The 18,652-nt window shown below is 39.8% G+C and overlaps 1 protein-coding gene across 1 annotated transcript in view; it reads left to right on the forward strand.

Annotated features, from left to right (window-relative positions):
- trabd2a (TraB domain containing 2A) overlaps positions 1-17,135 on the forward strand; it is a 65,251-nt gene extending 48,116 nt beyond the window's left edge. The window contains exons 5-7 of the mRNA XM_031278109.2: positions 7,494-7,584; positions 10,516-10,776; positions 15,486-17,135. Coding sequence (XP_031133969.1) covers positions 7,494-7,584; positions 10,516-10,776; positions 15,486-15,690 — 557 coding nt within the window. The 3' untranslated portion in view covers positions 15,691-17,135. The remainder of the gene's footprint in view (positions 1-7,493; positions 7,585-10,515; positions 10,777-15,485) is intronic.
- Positions 17,136-18,652: the final 1,517 nt, after the last annotated feature.

Raw genomic sequence — 18,652 nt, forward strand, 5'->3', positions numbered from 1 at the left:
AGTTTCAACCAATGACAGTGCAAGATCATTTTTTTCTAGTGACCCAAGCTGAATTTGTGTACTTGTATGCAGACACATTTAACCAAACATATCTTGGTTTTGGCTACCGACTTTTTCCCCCTCTGCTATTATATTAAGAGCATCCTTATCCTGCAAGGAGTTTGGATCAAAATCACAACATATAGTTGCAAGTAACATACTAAATTGATTCCAGGCAAAAACATCCATTTTTGAAACTATTTTTCCATGGCCCATCCAGTGGTAAAGAATCTTGGTGCCTGCTAGGATGAATATTATATTAACATTAAGAGACTCTTAGGTCTCAACACCACAAGTTGGCTATGTTACATACATTATCAAAGTTTGACTTAAAAACACAACATTAACTGCTGCTATCCAGTAATTGAATTGTGGGTAAGAAGAACTCTTAACATAAAACACTTAGAGTGCTTCTCCACTGAAATTCCTGTCTTCCTGTCGCCTTCTAACATTTTTAGCAATGTGGCTTTGGGGATGCCAGTGTCGGTTGGTTGGTGGGTTCACCACTTTGGTCCATACTGAAATATCTAAACAACAATTTGATGGATTGAAATTTTGTACGTTCATGGCGGATAAATTCAACTAACTTTGGTGATCCCGTGACTTTTCTTCTAGCGCTGCCATGAGGTTTCTTAAAATGAATAAAACATACCATAAACAAAATGTCCAGAAATACAGTATGTGAATGCAGTGCTGAATGCTATGAAAATGTGAACGTATCTTACCACAAATGATTAAAGAATGATGAAGTAAAGACTGATGGACTCCATAAAAATGCTACCACATGTAATCACTCTCAACCAGCTCGACAGTATTTAATCATATTGTCTCTTGTTCTTTTAAGCAAATTGTACTTGACTGATAATAGATGAGGTTTAGATTGAATACATGGAGTAATTGACTGTCCATCAAAGACATAAAACAGTATGATTTACCCAGGGATAAGAAGAAGTGCTATGTAAGCACAGCCTATTTTTTCCAGACACTTGATATGTGTGTTAATATAGAGCTGGCATTGTTTGCAAAACACCAGGATGACTGTGTGAGCTTTATGCCAGTGGATAACCAGCACTTTTCCTGTTGTTTGTCTTTGACATGCATGTCATTTTTATGGATGACTGCGTCTCCTTGACTGTTGAAGACAAGGTTTTACTCGACTGTTAGCATCTCGGTGAGCCAAAACATTGATTTTTCCAGTAAAATCTTTGGCTGCTTAGTACGCTGTCCCTGAAATGTCAAATCCTAAACTTCTACCGTCTATTATCTAGTTTTGACAATAGTTTGACTAGCTTAACCCTCTGTTTTTAACATCTCTCTTTCTGCCTGTGTAATTTATGCACAATTGATGTTCCTAAAACCGCTGTAGGTGTCAAATATCTACACAAGAAGAGAGAGCCTGAAAAATTGGCCAGTCGCGAGGTTTATTCAAGCCAACGTTTGTGGCTTTTTATCATCTGCAATAAAAGTTACTTCCAGGAAGTAACAAACTAAAACGCTGCATACTGAAGACTAAAGAATGTAGCAGACACATCGCTGTCATTTTCTTCAATTAAAGGCTTCATTCAGGCATTAGTAGTGGTGATGCTGGGCTGCTGGGGCCAGCTGACTAGCAGGGAACATGTGTACATAAAAAGCTAGCAGTATCTATAAGGGGCAGAATGGCCTCAGTGCTGCCTGTAGCGTTTGTTTATCCAACATGCTGTAATGTTATGAGAAGTGCTGCTTGGGCTGGTTACAAGTTGTAATGTAAATATTGATGTGTATGGAAAAGGAATGCTATTTAAGGCTTACCATATGTTCTAATAATTTGAGCTGCTGATTGTAGAGACTTGATGTCTTTCTAAGGACGGATACCGCCAAGGTTCTCATATGGGGTTCCTCTGCCTGAGTACAGGTGTGCAGAAAGGTTTTATTCAAGTTAAATACAAATCTCTTTTCTGACTTACAACTGCAGTTCTTACAATCGCTCTTTTACATTTAGTACTTATGTTGTCAAGTGGATACAATCGTGTTCCTCATTCTGATTAAAGGCAAGACTGTAATACAATAGTAATTAGTGACAGCCATGTAGCTAAGTAAAAGGATCTCACTGTAATAAAAGACATTTATAAAAACTAACGAAGCAATCATCAGACGTAGCATCTTTGGGCTCCAAAGAGGATGATTAAGAACAGTTGCCTAATTTGAATTATTCAACCATGTGTTCAATAATGACATTTATATACTTTATACTTACATACTTACTTATATACTTTGCTTTAGCAAATATGTTTTCTGGGAAACGTAATGAATCTCGATTGTGTCTTACAGCCTGATATCACAGAAATACGTGACATGACCACGACCTCTCAACACAGCATTGCGTGGTGGTGGCACGAAATGGGTGCTGGCACCTTAGAAACAATGCCAATTTAAAGTAATTTAGGATCCTTTTCTCATGGTGGTCACACATATTCCCTGGTTCAACACAGCCCTGGCTCAAAGTCAGGTGAGGTAGAGCGATAAAGTACTTGTTGGGAGCAGATCGATGGATAGGTCAATCAAACACTGGACATACATCCAGAAGACCGCTGTTAGTGTCCCATGTGAAAGCCTAATTCTAAATTGTTTTTGTGGTGCTGGCAAGTTATTTTAACACATTATGTGCACGGCACCACCATGTAATGCGGTATTACAGTAAGAGGTTGTGGTCATTTCATGTATTCTGTGAGATCAAGTGCCCATATTATGAATTATGGGATTTGGGGTGTTATTTTGTGTATCTGGTGCTTCCACACACATACACACAAAAATCCATCCATGCTCTTTTGAGTGAGATACGGTTTTCTGAATGTGTCCTGCCTTCAGTCTCTGGGTGAGCTGTTCAAAATCGGCACGGCTTGTGACGTCACAAGCCGAAACGAGCTGGCTAACCACAACCGTTAGCTCGTAGCGTTAGCTTTAGCATTAGCGTTAGCATGCTAACGCTAGCATGCTACCTCGTTGTCAATAGCAAAGCACTGCTACAACACACACAAGTTCACCATAATCTACAAAAGAACTACTTACATGTGCGCCCTCATTTAGAAGTCTCCCAGCTAATCCTGCCTTGTAACTGACCAAAGTTGTAGAAACAGCCTTTCTTTTACTGTCTATGGAGCTAGCTAGCTGACATGATCTACATCTGAGCTACTGCGCATGTGCGAGTGCAATCAAAGATAGTACAGAAGAAGAGGAAGAAAAGAGGTCTCACTCTGTAGCTAAAACAGAGACCAGCTGAAAAGAGGATCTGCAGCAGTGAGAGAGAGCGGTGCAACAAAAATATGGTGTTTTTTGAAAATTAAACCACGTAAACCTATTCTGGTACAACCTTAAAATACAATTATGAACATGAAAATGAGCATAATATGGGTGCTTTAACAGCATAATAAGGAACATTTATATTAAATGTACAGTATAGTTAACTGCAAAAATGTTCATGGTCTTACATACTGCAAAAGTCACCCTTGACTTGAAGCACAAGATTTTGACTTTTTTCATTTTCAACAAAAGCCACAATCTTTCCCTTGTAACCAAATAAGATAAGATAAGATAAGATAAGATAGACTTTATTAATCCCACACTGGGGAAATTCCTGTGCTACAGCAGCTCAAAATGTTCTAAGTGTCATAATCTAACAACATGTAGGATACAGGAAGTGAACTCTGATCGCTGATGTAAAAGTTGTGTGCTTTGTACACCCAGCCATACAGTCCATACAGTACCACCTCCTCCTACAACTTGTGTGCAGCAGTATAAGAACGTCTCACTTCCTGGATCCAGGCAGCAATTGTGTTTCCTCCAAATGGTAGACACTTATAGACTGTTATAGAAGCTGTCACTTCATGGAAACATTCAGTAAACATATAAAAACTCTGAAAGTTTCTATAACCGTGACATGAGCTAATCTGTGACCCTCTAAGTCACATGTATGAATGTCGCAGCATGTAGGGAGTTAGCTGTGAATGAGAGCTTTCAGGTCTGTCCCTGGTCTTTATCTCTACCATCTCCCCTCTCTAAGTGCTGCTGGAAAGACATACAGTCTACACATTGTGCATTGATGTACATATTTTTGGCCCATTTCATAGATTTAAAATGTATGAAATTTGCCCAAACAAATAATCTGTGGAAATATATGTCAGATATCACAGATGTCACTCCAGAAGTGTGCTTCTTAAACTGTGGGTTGGGCCTAAACATGGTCTACTGGCCTGTTGTTAGTAGGAACATGAATGGATATGACTGCTACTATTTCTTATGGAGGGAATATAGAGCAAAACTGAAGTGACACATTTTGGGCCTTAAGGTAGAAACCTATAATAATCTCCAGATCAAAACAATTAGAATTGGATTATTGAAGTTAAATAGTAAGGAGAGTAAAAGTATACTCAGTCAAATGATCAAAGAACATTGAAACAAACTATTTAGAGCTGGGGTACGAAGAAATGTTTTATTTATAGTTGTTGTGAGACAACCAATAACCAGAAAAACCGATGGTGATTCTGTGAGTCAACATGCTTAACAAAGACATGCAACGGAAACATCTGTGAAAACAGCGTGGCAAATGTTTTATGAGTAAGCCAAAATATCAGCATTTTTACAATTATCATATGTTCTTTTCTTTTGAAACAAATGTGGAAGTATTAAAGGAGAAAAGTAAATATGAGCTCCAAAATGTCCTCTTTTACCCAGACGTTGACGCCCGTCATAAAACCAAGATTACTATTTCAATAGTTTTCTATAGTATTCTGCAGAGAAAATTAATTATTAATTCACATGGGCCGAGGAAGAATATTCATCCAGGAATGCACAAAGAGTGTCAATTAAAACTAAGAGAAAAAGCGTGGAAACAAAAAGCATGCACTTCTACATGTTAATTATGAAATTCAGACATTGGTTATGACATTGGGGATATACCATACAAATAAGTATGGTTTGTCAGAGTTCTTTCCTTATTTTGGACAGAAACACAGACTAATGTATTGCTTGGTACCAATTAGTAGCAGTATTAGAGAGAAACAGAGAGAGGCAGTTGTCACAAATCACCTGGTGTATTTAGGCCCCAAAGTTCATGTCAGTTGCCAAAGGCTACATCATGCATGAGGCCTCATTTCAGGAAAATGCAGACCTTCTAAAACGTAATTTTCTGTTACTACTTTCTGCCTCTTTCCGGGGCATCAATCATTTTTAATCAAAGGTGTCTGAATTTCGTTTTTGTTTGTAATTCCATGACTTCGGCGCTCCGGCAGGCTGCAGGTTTGGCCTTTTTTTCAAGTATGAAACACGTTCTTGTTAAGGTGGACTGCTGTTCATAAAAATAGTCGTCATGTGAAATGATGCAGCATGGTGGTTGCTTCAAAGCCATACTTTTTTTTTATACGTCAAATTTCAATAAAATCATGTTCCAGTAATGTAGTAGGTTCTATGATTTTCTATGATATTGCTAAAGGACACACTGGCTGCTCCGAAAAAGAAAAGCATATTTCAAGAAAATCCCCTATATGGAAGAATTTGTGTTTATATGATAGCTTGATCCCATAAAAAAGCTATTTTTAGTTTTGGGGTTTGGACTTGTTATGTCACATTCTCAAACAAGTTTTAACCTTTTCGTGAGGTTTTTTTGAGTTGCGCCACATGGTTATGGTAATATCTTCTCTATTCTCAACCATATAATAGCACTGCTTTTTTCAACTCTTCAAATTCAGTCCCGGAAAATGTCAGAATTAATGGTTTACCTCCCATTAGAATTTGTGTGTGTGTACGTATTTGTATGCTTGTGTTTCCCTTTGAAGTTTTGATGTCCGCCCACCCTTCTGTGGCCCTACATTGTGCCAAACAGCTCCATTTGTCCCACCTTAATCCTCTGACATAAACTCACATAAATCACACAGTTGTATCTAAATGTGGGCAGGCTGGGAAACTCTGTCTCTCTACCTGCTTTCCAACTCCCATGGAGCGTTTAAGAGCTGCTGGGTATTCATTTAACTGACCACCTGTATTGATAATGATTTCAGCTCAAAGTATAAAATAAATGCATGTCTCTTTTGCATGGGAGCTGTTGGTTATCCTCCCCCAGGAGCTCTTAGAGGATTTAGAGAGGTGCCCAATTCAGATAAAGGCACCCTCACTCCTAAAAAAACAGTAGCTTCAGTAACTTTAGAAACAGACCAAATACAAGGTAAAAGCATGTACAAAGCTTGTCCGTTTTTAAAAGGTCCACCAAACTTTATTCTTGTGGCACATTGTTCCTCTCAGAGTTGCTAAGCAGACGAAATTCACTAGCATTTACCAAAAAAAAGTTTATTAAATTCTGTGTCCCTACCAGATCAAATGTTTGCACATTGCATTTTTTCAGTAGCACCCTCTCAGTCCTCTTCAATTGCCATTACATAGTGGGACATAGTTTTAGCCAACACATATTCGTTAGATAGAGAGATGGGGCAGCACCATGGCACCCATAGTGCATCGAGGCCAACCTCTCTCTAACGATGGCTCTTGGCCAGATTAAAGTGGCGGGGCTCATTGTTTACACAGCTCTGTGGTGCCACGGCTGAGATGGCCCAAACAATGGGCCCCTGCTCCCCCTTGTCAGAGTGAGAGGAAGAATGGAGACCTCTTGACATGGCAACCTGAAGCCTCAATGCCCCCACTTTGCGTAGCTGAGAGGGTCAGAGCGAGAACGCCAGGAAGAGGGAGAAGAGGGGAAGTTAGAGATAAGGAAGGAGGAGAATGGAGAGATGAAAATGGAGGGAGAAGAAAAGATGGTAGATATGAGGGGGAGGGGGTGGGGGGGTGGATGAAGAATGATAAAGGATACAGGAAGAGAGATAATGAGGTGAAGAGAAATGAAACAAAGGATAGACCATGAAAAGAAAGGAGCTGAGAAAAAAGGTGAGGAGAGGTGATGATGAATGGAAAGGGTGTAAAATAGAAGGTGTAAAAGTAGGAAATGGGATGTAAAGAAAAGTCGAGCATAAAGTGTTTGGGAGGCAGCAGGAGTATGAAAGCGCGTGAGGAGAAAGAAGTAGTTAAATATTTCGGAAAACAAATTCACTTCCCTGTGTGTTAAATATAGAGCTTAAGCCGTAAGGGGATTAGCATAGCTAAGCATTAAGACTGAAAGCAGGGGAAACACCTAGCCTGGCTCTCTCCAAAGTCCAACATTAAAATTATTGACAACTCTTAAACTTACAAATTAACACATTGCTATGCTTATGCTAAGCCAGACTAACTGCCTCCCAGCTCCAAAGTGACATCACTTTTACTTTCATTTCTGTATTAAAATCATGGAACAGGATTTGATTACACGCTTGCTATGATCTTCTGAAACAGTGCAGTTAGAAGGGTAGTACATGTCTTGTTTCAATTTGCTTGCAGTACCTCATCATTAGAAATTCAGAAGTGGATGTCATCACATTTTTCTTTTTGGGTCGCAGGTCACTTTCTCGGCAACAGTACAGTCATTGATGTCCTTCGTCGCCAGGGATACGAGGTGGAGCACACCCCTGCTGGGCAGCCGGTAAACAGGTGACTTTACACACACACACACACACACACACACAGTTGCAAGTCATCCTCCTGAAATCAAAATGATGGTTTTCTTATAATTTTACTTTTATGCAACAAACTGCCAACAATTCTTTACTGTAAATCCTTCAAATTGCAAAGTAGTGTTTGCTATATTTGCCACTAAAAGGAAAAAAGCTTTAGTGTCACTAATGACAGTAAATGATAAATTGCTGGTGAGCCTGCTTTAGGTACAATTTCGGAGATGAGGCAAACTTTACATTTTACACACAACCATTCAAAATCTTAAAATCAACTTTAAAATGATTGATAATGAAAGGCATATTGGGTTAGGTAAAGTAATTTAGGGATACATTTGAATAATAATTTCCCATGAAAAGCAGATGAAGTGTCTGAGAAACAAGAGAAGACAGAAGAGACTGACCAAGAAAATAGCAAATACAGAGATGACAGATAAAGAACTAGGCAGACAATATAATGTTTCGCCATAGTTGTTGCACATTATGATTTCTTCTGAAAACATGAGTCTATAAAACTCCAAGGCCCATATTTTATCACTTAAATGAGTGTAAGGTTTCATGTCGCAGCCACATTATACAGGGCAACCGCTGCCTCATGGCCCTGACAGGAATATAGATTTCTTTCAACTTTTTCACTGACTGGATTTCAAATGGCAAATCATTTTCCAAGTAAGCACAACTTCATAGTTTAGTCTGTGTTCATTTACAGACCCAAAACAGATGTTCAAGATCTGCTTCGGCCTTTGCGAGAAATGTGTTGTCTGCAAATAATAAAAATCTGCGCTCAGTAGTTATCCGTTTAGGGATTCTCCTTTTTCAGAGTACTCTCTTACTTTCTCTCCAAGTGTCCCTAAACATGAGTATTTGTTTCATCGCCTCATCATCATTTTATTTATTTACCAGCAGTCAGCTTAACATTACAGTAATTTGCAATTTCTTGTTACCATTCGTTTGAACTATTGTATTATTGTAAGTCTGAAACAGGGAAGCTGTTAAATGTATCCATTAGGGATGAGCTTTAAAGTTAGAATCCTTAAGATTTTCATGAAATCAAATTTCAGTAATAGCCATTCAAGTTATTTACCTTTCCATATATTAGTTTTCCTTGTAAGTGGCGTCGTCCGCCATTCCCACACTCAATTTAACGTGCACTGTTTACTGTCCCAATGCTGTATCAGATATTTTAAGTTACTGCTAATGCAGACCAAACTTTTGATAATGCTGCTGCTTCACATGAAAAGTGTTCAACTTGTGAAATGTAGACTGGCTATTTCTGTGAAGCAGTCACAGGAAACAGCAAAAAGCGCTGACTGTGATTATTTGTCAAAAAAAGACGCACACCTCCAACTTCTCAGCAAGGTAAGTAACTTTACCGCACCCTGCCGCTGTGTGGAAAAAGGCAACGATTAAGGGAGAAGATTCAAAATGTGTCTGCAGCCAAAGAGGCTACATATATAGGCAGTATAAAATCGAATCCACTCAAAGGCATAGAGTACTATACTGAATATGAGGTGTAAAGCAAATACATGATCTATTACATTAAAATACTGCAAGCAGTAATGTACTTAAAAATAAAAAAAAAGTATTTTTTTGTGTTTGTGCGGAGCTCAAACATTTATCATGAACCAAGCTATTTGTAAAAGGAAGTCGGATTGACGGAGCTGCAGTCCTGTATGTGTAATTGAGTATGTGGAGTTGAGGAGTGTGGTTTGGTGGTGGAATAGCTGTAGGCATCTCATATTTGGATTTTTTTAGGGAAAAAAAACATGCTCAGTGATGTCCCTTATTCACTGGGGCTTTCTATTTTTTCCCCACTATGTAGATTGTAGTGCAGATAAATCTGACAAAATCCCCACCGGCCACCAATGAAGTGTTGTTGAAAAGGCCAACATAAGCAGAGCTCATAGCTCCTGCTGTGAAGCATGTAGTGCAGCCTACCATAGCACACTGTGCGGGTGGCTATCTCAGTGCAGATCTGTGTTCTTGTGTGTATCAATGAATGAATGAGTGAATCTACTTTCACACACCAACTCTGTGTTTGATGCAGGTTTATGAGCCTGAGATGTATGATGATTGAAGAAGATTGTTACTGACCTCATTAGAGGTGACCAGCAGCTCATCAGAAGCAAGAATGCTTTTTATTTAAAAAGAGGAGTTTAGGGTTTGCCCTGATACTCTCCTCTCCTCTCCTCTCCTCTCCTCTCCTCTCCTCTCCTCTCCTCAAAGGAAATCTAGAATTTGAGCATCTGTAGCTCTGAAAATGTTGTAGCTTGCCCCTTCATGGAAAACGGCAGCTGTAGTCATGCTGGATTTACAACAGTTACAGTGGATTCCAAAGGCAAAGTCACAGCAAGAGAGCAAGAGAAAGCCAAAATGCATCATAATGTCCACAGAAACCACTCCTGCAGCATTATCAATTTCTCCGCCATGAATCCATTTGTTCAGGATCTAATACTCACAGGCAGTTGATATCTAAAACGTTTATGGTGGAGGATTCCACCTGAGGTGGCTTAGCTGGTCTCTCCAAATTCAATTATGAATTGGCATGAATTTAGCCCATATTGGAATGTTGCAAACTTTCACTTTCATTTACCATGCACCCCACTGACAGGGACATACATTACAAAAACATAAGAGAAAACCAATTATTGCTGAGAGTTACATTTGTCTGCTGTAATTTGCATGCAGACAACACAAATCTTAAAGTTACAGTCTTTGCTGAACTTATAAATCTGCTGCAGGTCCTAGTTCTATAGAAGACATTTTATTCCAGAATTATTAATATTTTTTTGTGGGCGAGATAGGTCAAGTCCCACATGGTGACATCAAAGGTCACATTTAACTGTGAACAGGCGTGAACAGCACATGCTGTAACAATGTATCTTATGTTCCTGTGATGTGCACCCTCTAGGAGATCATCATCCAGACCTGACTCGCCAGGGTCAGGAGACCATGATGAGTCCCCTCTTTTGGAGCCTTTCCTCCACGAGCTCCCCTACAAAGAGGACGATCAGGGGCGTCCCCTGGAGGACGATCTGTTACCCCACATGCTTCTGCCACCGGAACTGCTGGAGAAAGCAGAGAGGAAAATGCTGAAGAAAAAGAGGAGGAACAAGCCGAAGAAACAGCGGCACCGGCATTTTAATGACCTGTGGGTTCGCATGGAGGAGAGGTAAGAGGACGGGGGGGGGATAAGCGTACATGGTGTCTTGTTTCTTAAATACTTCTGTCATCAATGACTTGTCCGTCTCTTTTGCTGTGAAGAGGGGATGAGGATAAATGTAGAAAAGGTGAGAGAACAGAAAAGGGTTTAATGGGAAAAGAAAGACAGAGGATGTGAGAGGAGAGAGGGGAAATTGGAAGTGTGAAACGCAGTCTTTCCACCTGTCTATAGAATAGAACTGACACTTCCTGGTGTGATGCCGCAGGCTCAAACAGCCAGCATATCACATCACCTTACTCTTCATGCAGTCTGCACACATTTCACCACATATACACACACACACACACACACACACACACTCCCTGCAGTGTGGTATGAGTCCAGACTAGTTCATAGCTGGTATAAGTGTCTCGGATGCGAAAATAGCTGCCTGGGAATTCCTACTAAGTATCCGGTTTTGGTCTCACAGTAGCTCCAGGCAGGGACTAACCGGACAACAAAACAAGCTCACCTTTCAGACAAAAAGGAGACCTCTGCACAACATATGGTGTGCCGTGTAGAAACATACTTTAGTTTGGTGTGAGGGCAAAACGTTATGTTGTCATGGATATGATTGTGCATTTGTGCAGGAAGCAGAAAGGTTAATCTGTCACTACCTTCATTTTCTACTCCCACTTATCCTGCTCAGAGCTGGAGGCTATACCAGCATGTGTTGGCGAGAGCCTATAATCTATTACAAGGCCAACACATATAGTCAGACATTCGTTGACACCTACGGGCAATTTAGAGTTTCCAGTTCACCTGACTTGCACATCTTCTGACTGTGGGAGGAATCCAGATCACCTGAAGGAAACCCACTCAAGCACAAAGAGAACGTCACACAAAAAGGCCCTAGGACCTTTTTTCTGTGAGGAGACAGAGCAAACCACTGAGGCACCTGGCCAACCCCTCACTGACTAATTGTTTTTATATATATTTTACAGCTATGTGTCAAAACAACTTCATTTCAATTACATTCATATCTTATTGTCTCATTGGCCCATTAAGGAAATTTCATTAACTGCACAACCATCAGCCTAAAGGTCAAGGTCTTCAATCAAATCAAATCTTTTTATTTGTGTATTATTTTTCTTTTCTTTTATTTGACTCCTGAATGAGCATGCATTTGCATGCTGGAGTCAACCATCTTGGACTCTTAGTTTGTGTGGAACGTACAGTAGAGCTTGTTTTCTATGGCTAGTATTAACATTTTACAGATGGAGACTTGGGATGTTTACACAGGAACGTAAACTCTGGTCCTGTCATAGTCATAGGCTACCATCACACATGTCATTTGAGCAAAATATTTGAAATCTGTGGTTCACATTTCTAATATGTCTGCACAAAGCGATGTTACTTTTCTTGATTCTTCCTCTTCCTCTACAGTTTACTCCCACAGTCCAAAAGCATGCAGGTCAGGTGAATGGGATAATATAAAACAAGCATGTTTCTCTGTATGTTTCATTCTGAGAGACTGGATGCTGGGATAGGCTCACCAGTTCTGCTATAGGTTTAGAGTGTAAGCAGATCTGAGTCGCTTTATTCACTATATTAGCAGATGACAAGTTGCCTACGAACAGTGCAGTGTACTGTGAGTCCTGGACGGGGGCGGACCACACATGAAAGAAATTAGGAAAAAGAGAAAATAAAGTTTGGTGTTGCAGGCTTCTTATATTCAATTTTGCCTCGTTAGTCTACAATTATGCCAGTGATTTCTCAGTCAATAATTACAGCTAACCTGCGGTTAAGGGTTTGCAAAATTGGACCTGTGCAGGACTCTGCTCATAAGCATCTAGTGATTTTTACCTCCATATGAATATGTATTTTGTACTATGTATTATGTACAGTATACACTATTCCAAATTAGTGATGGAAAAAAATGTCCAACCTTGTAGCGTCTGTTCTTCACGGGAACAGAGGGGGTTTGTGAACGTTTGTGTACTTTACGTCTGCAGAAATGTTTTCTCTCTTTCTGAGAGACCCTGTATTTTGAATGGAAAGGAAACAGACTGTTTGTGTACACATGTTACGAAGTGGACACGGTGCACGTCTTTGTATATTTGAATGTCTGAAAAGGTGGCTGAGAGAGAGGGAGTCCAAGAAACAGAAGCAACTACAGCGCCACAGTTCTCTTTTGTATTTGATGCTTGGCCAGAGAGTGATGTGCCCCACCGGGTTTCCTTATGCCTCTTCTTGCCCTCAAACCTAAAATAAACCTGCTTCGTAACTTCTTTAAAAAAGCAGACTGATCTCAGTAAGTGGCGTATGTATGACACGCCAATTCGTATGCCATTTTGGCGTGTTATCAAGACGCATAATCGCTTTTTAGCATGTTTATCAACGTCGTTTGCCCTCCATTGACTTACATAACCTTGCGATTCCATGTCAATTTACGCCGTAGCGAGTAGTATGAAAGCCCGAAAATCCGCATAGGGAGGTTGGTTGGGGTGGTGGATGGGTCAAACAACACAGGACTTTCACCCAGGAGACCGGGGATCGTGTCCCGCGTGTCATGTTTCCTAAACCCAACTGTCGCTTTCTTCTTTTACTAAACCCAACCGTCCCGTTCTTCTTTTCCTAAACCCAACCCGTCCGCTGTATACGGCGTAGACATACACGCGGATAGCTCAAAATGCGTACAGATAACATGCCACTTGGTTAGGAAAGTGCCGTGTATGTTTACGCGAAGTCATGATGTCACGTTGAAAAAAGCCTCATATTTTGGACTTTTAAATATTTGCTTTAATAATTTACAGAAACTTTAAATAAATAAGTCTTGCTGAAAATGTAGTTAAGTGTTCTGCTTGGTCTGACATAATCTTTCATATTCAAATGTATTTAATAACTAAAGTCTGAAGCTGCAGGCAGTACAGCCTTGAGCTAACATCAATCAATGCAAAGCAAATATGATTTACTCCAAGTATCTGTAGGTAGTGGAAACACTATCAGTCGACGTTCATTTTTGAGGGAAATATTTTAATATTTCAGCTCAACATTTCAAACTGGCCATTACCAGAGAGTTTAATCTGTTAACAAGCTCCTGTTTGATTCTGGAGAGGACTGTTATTCACTGGAATCTATGTGCTGTTGCCTATTTGTGTGGTTGTTCTCTCATCCATCACTGACTCTAACACAGCTTATTTTGGCCATCTTATTTTGTCTGGCGCTTAACCCTCCAAACTTTTCCAACTGTGTCACTACTTCAGCCAAAGAGCAGTTGGCTATCCAAACTGAAGCTCATTTGTCTACAACAATCCCGTTAAGCATACTCTCATTTGTCTGCAGAGAGTCAGGATGAGGACTGATGACATATATTTAGGGCTGGGAAATAAATGAATTCCTTGTTTGTTTAAAAAAAAATGATGATAGACTTATTTTTCTTTATGTTGAGGCTTGTCAAAATATCTTTCCCAATAAAACATAAATCCAGTAAAATAAAAATACTATCTTGCAATCTCTTTTCTTTAATATTGGATGCTGTCATGCTGTTGCAGCCCACTGGTATGAGGAGATCCTAAATTTCAGGAACTTGTGTGTTTGTTTTGCCTGGCCTCGTCCCAGTAAAAGCCACACAAGCACAAGCAATGCAGTCTCTGCATCAAACAGAAGAGCCGAAATGATTTAATTGCCAGACTTGTTTAGAAAAGGACAGATAAAGAGAGACAGACAGGATATATAATATTGTGAGAAAAAGAGACTAGAAGCAGACTAGGCTGATTGGCTGTTGGTTTATAGCCATGAGCTGATCAATGAGTTGCCGCCCAGGAGTTTTGTATATGTAAAAGCTCTGCTGATTGGTCAGTGCTGTATCAAAGGATTCCTTTGTCAAGAAATGTTCTTTTGTAGCCAACACCATCATTAATATTTCCATTGTTTTTTCCTGCAGTCTGCATATTTTCTCTGCAATTGTGGATGTTATGGGGATGTAGAGTCCTGTTCTTCTGTAGAATACACCATGATTTTCCTTTCAATGCCAACGAACAGTAAAGTAGCCTAGCAGTGCAGAGAAAGAACAGAATGCTGCATGTTAAAAAAGAAAAAAGAAAAAGGAAATTAGTCTGGAAATAATAAGGTCTTACCCAGTCCACTGTAACTCCAGAATATGGGGAGATTTTTGAGTTGAGCCCAAAAAAAAAAAAAGATTAGTCACAGCTTGTTTAGACTGTCTCAACCTTTTTTTGAAATATGTTAATTCAAACTGGACACCCGGCTTTGCAATACAAATCACAATTAATGAATTGTTATTCTCCCAACCTACATTAGTGACCCCTGAAAACTTGGTTTCAAATTTGAAATTTGTGTATATATTAAATAGCCATGTTTAAATAAGCAACAATCAAATTTAAAGCTAGGACAAAAACACCCTATCTGCCATATGAATAGATGATAACTGCCTTCTGAACCTTTTAGTGGGTGTAGCAGGCCCTTTCTAACCCATATCTATAACACTGATAAACGCTGATAACACCCACTGAATGGAGTGAAAAGTCATCACATTTGATTGACGGCGGCCTGGCAACATGAGGAAACTTCTAACTTTGGCAGAAGATTGTGTTCATGTAGGACCCCATCGCTCATAACAAGAAGCTGATGTTGAAAATATTTTTGGGGGGCCTTTAAAATATTAATAAAGAGATTTTTTAATCTAATTTGTCTTTTCTACTCTTTTGTCTTCACAGCACTATGGTCCAGTCTCCACCTCCCCCGCTGGTTCGCATCATCAATGGTTACATCACAGTGCAGCCACCTGACAGAGTTCACAGCCACTACAACTACCAACCCACATCTTCGGCGTCGACCACCTCCCTGTCCTTACCATCTATTCATGTCTTCCTCTGCACATTGCTTACAGTGATCCCACAGACCTGGACTGCATTCCTCTAGTGGAGCATTCGTTGGGACTCTATAAAAACAGTCAGCCTTCATGAGTATAAACTCTCACATGTGGTGGTTTCATGTATCAGCTCATGTAAAGCGAGGTCTGATCATGTATCATAAGACCTAGAGGAGGCCTCAAAAGTGTGGTGACTCTCAGAGACTGTTCACGAAAAAAAGCATGGAGAAAGGATGTGAAATCAGCTCTAGCTGTCGGGTAACAGTACACTCCATGGATGTTAAGTTAGATAAAGTTTGTGTTGAATGGTAAATAATGTCAATAGAGCATGTCTCTTACAAATTGAGGCCTTGATGAGCATGTAAGTTTATATAACGTTAGGTTTCTTGGAACATAAAGGTTTCATAAGGTTTCAGTTATTTTACACACACACACACACACACACACACACACACACAGCAGGAACGGGTACACAGAACGCAGCCGAAAGACAAAGCGAAAGCTCACAAACAGGATGTGTTATCGGACATCTCTCTGACATTACACAACATGTCAGTTCCCTTAGTGTTACAATAGACACTCAACATTCAAACCTATGAGGATATGAGATCTTACTGAAGCGACTGTTCAGTGAATGAACACGAGAACATGGCTGAAACTATTGCTGAATATCAAATACCTTCAATAAGTACAACTAGAACCATATGTCCTTTGTGTGTATGCGTGTGTGTGTGTGTGTGTGTGTGTGTGTGTGTGTGTGTGTGTGTGTGTGTGTGTGTGTGTGTGTGTGTGTGTGTGTGTGTGTGTGTGTGTGTGTGTGTGTGTGTGTGTGTGTGTGCGTGCGTGCGTGCGTGCGTGCGTGCGTGCGCGCGCGCGCGAGACAGAGACAAACAAAGTCTATCAGCTCTTAAACCCCCTTGGCCTTACAAACAGAGGTTTTCTCTTCAGACTGTATATTATTCTTCCATTTTAGAAGAATTTGTTTAATGTTGCATAAATGTGGGGGGGGGGGGGGGGATTGTACATATTGTTTCTAAATATTATAGATGTATTTTAGAATTATAAAAAATTTAAAATTATCAAAAGTGTTGTTGTTTATATAAATATATAAATAGATATGCAGTATATTTTTGAAAAGAAAATCAGGAACTAACCACCATAGCCCGTGTCATGTGTCTCACTGAAATGACATTTTTGGAAGGGACATATGATTGTATTGTACTTTATGTGTATCAGTGTTATCACTTGCTTTGTTGTATGTGTCTGCTGAAAGGATTCTCCTTACGTATGTATGTGTTTTTTCACATAGAGATCATTTGTTTAATTTATTTAACTTTTATAGTTTTGCTGTAGGCCATATGAAACATCCACATTTTTTGCAGTCACCATGATTTCCAAATGTGTTATTTCAAATGTGTTCAAGTATGATTTCAAATGCATATGATGGTCATAATAATAATAATAATTCAGTTTTAAATACATAAGGCTGTATACACAGATATCACTTATGGTATGAGATGATTGTAATAGTATTATCATGACAACAATAAAATATTTATCTAGATTAAAATCACATTTTATTGCTCATGCTTGGCCCATATGCAAATCGGTGGGAAGTCAGTGATGACCTAGTCTCGATGGATATTCTGCTGGATGTCCCTCGCCTTGCAAAACTCATTTTGGGAACGACAACAAAATTAGAGCTATCAAGCTAGTCGCTGAAAATGGCAAGTTTTGAAGAAAACTTGGAACGCCCAAGTCGGTTGGTTGATTGGTTGAAAGAAATGCAAACAACCCAGAGCGTTTTTTCTCCTATCCAGTATATGTGGAGGGGCCAGACCTTACTCCGCAATTGCTGGGGAGATAGGTCTGGCAATGCAAGCCTAGTGATGACCTAACCTGACGCGCCAGATGTTTTTTTTTTTAACACAGAACCATCTAAGGCGCCGTCATTGGAAACTGTTTGGGAAAGGGCAGGCACTTTAAAAAAAATACCTGCCGGGTGATTGCATGAACACTCTGTCTATCACGTCCGCCGTTGTTTTGAAAGAACAGTCATAGCTGTCATACACACCTAAACCCCGCCCATAGCTCGCAGTGGACGCTGATTGGTTCAGTCTGCTGCTGTTCAGACACAAATGCATTACATGAAGCCTGCCAAGATGGATTTTTGTGTGATATGTGATCCCTTGAATTTCGAGGCTTTAAAGCAGCCATATTATGCTCATTTTCAGGTTCATAATTGTATTTTAAGGTTGTACCAGAATAGATTTACATGGTTTAATTTTCAAAAAACACCATATTTTTGTTGTACTGCACCGCTCTCTCTCACTGCTGCAGCTCCTCTTTTCAGCTGGTCTCTGTTTTAGCTACAGAGTGAGACCTCTTTTCTTCTTCTTCTTCTGTACTATCTTTGATTGCACTGCACATGTGCAGTAGCTCAGATGTAGATCATGTCAGCTAGCTAGCTCCATAGACAGTAAAAGAAAGGCTGTTTCTACAACTTCGGTCAGTTACAAGGCAGGATTAGCTGGGAGACTTCTAAATGAGGGCGCACATGTAAGTAGTTCTTTTGTAGATTATGGTGAACTTGTGTGTGTTGTAGCAGTGCTTTGCTATTGAGAACGAGGTAGCATGCTAGCGTTAGCATTAGCATGCTAACGAGCTAATGGTTGCGGTTAGCCTGCTCGTTTCGGCTTGTGACGTCACAAGCCGTGACGATTTTGAACAGCTCACCCAGAGACTGAAGTCAGGACACATGCAGAAACTGTATCTCACTCTAAACAGCATGGATGGATATTTTTCAAAGTTTGTATGTGTGTGGAAGCACCAGAGACACAACATAACACCCCAAATCCCAGAAAAAGTGATTTTTTCATAATATGGGCACTTTAAAGCTGCTATAAGCAATATTTTCATATTAACAATGCATCAAATGATTATATGCAATATGAAAGTGGTCACTTGTAATAACAACCCCGCAGAGAATTAGCACCTGACTGCAGTTTCCCT

The sequence above is a fragment of the Sander lucioperca genome, chromosome 1 (assembly GCF_008315115.2).
Source record: "Sander lucioperca isolate FBNREF2018 chromosome 1, SLUC_FBN_1.2, whole genome shotgun sequence".
Taxonomy (NCBI): domain Eukaryota; kingdom Metazoa; phylum Chordata; class Actinopteri; order Perciformes; family Percidae; genus Sander; species Sander lucioperca.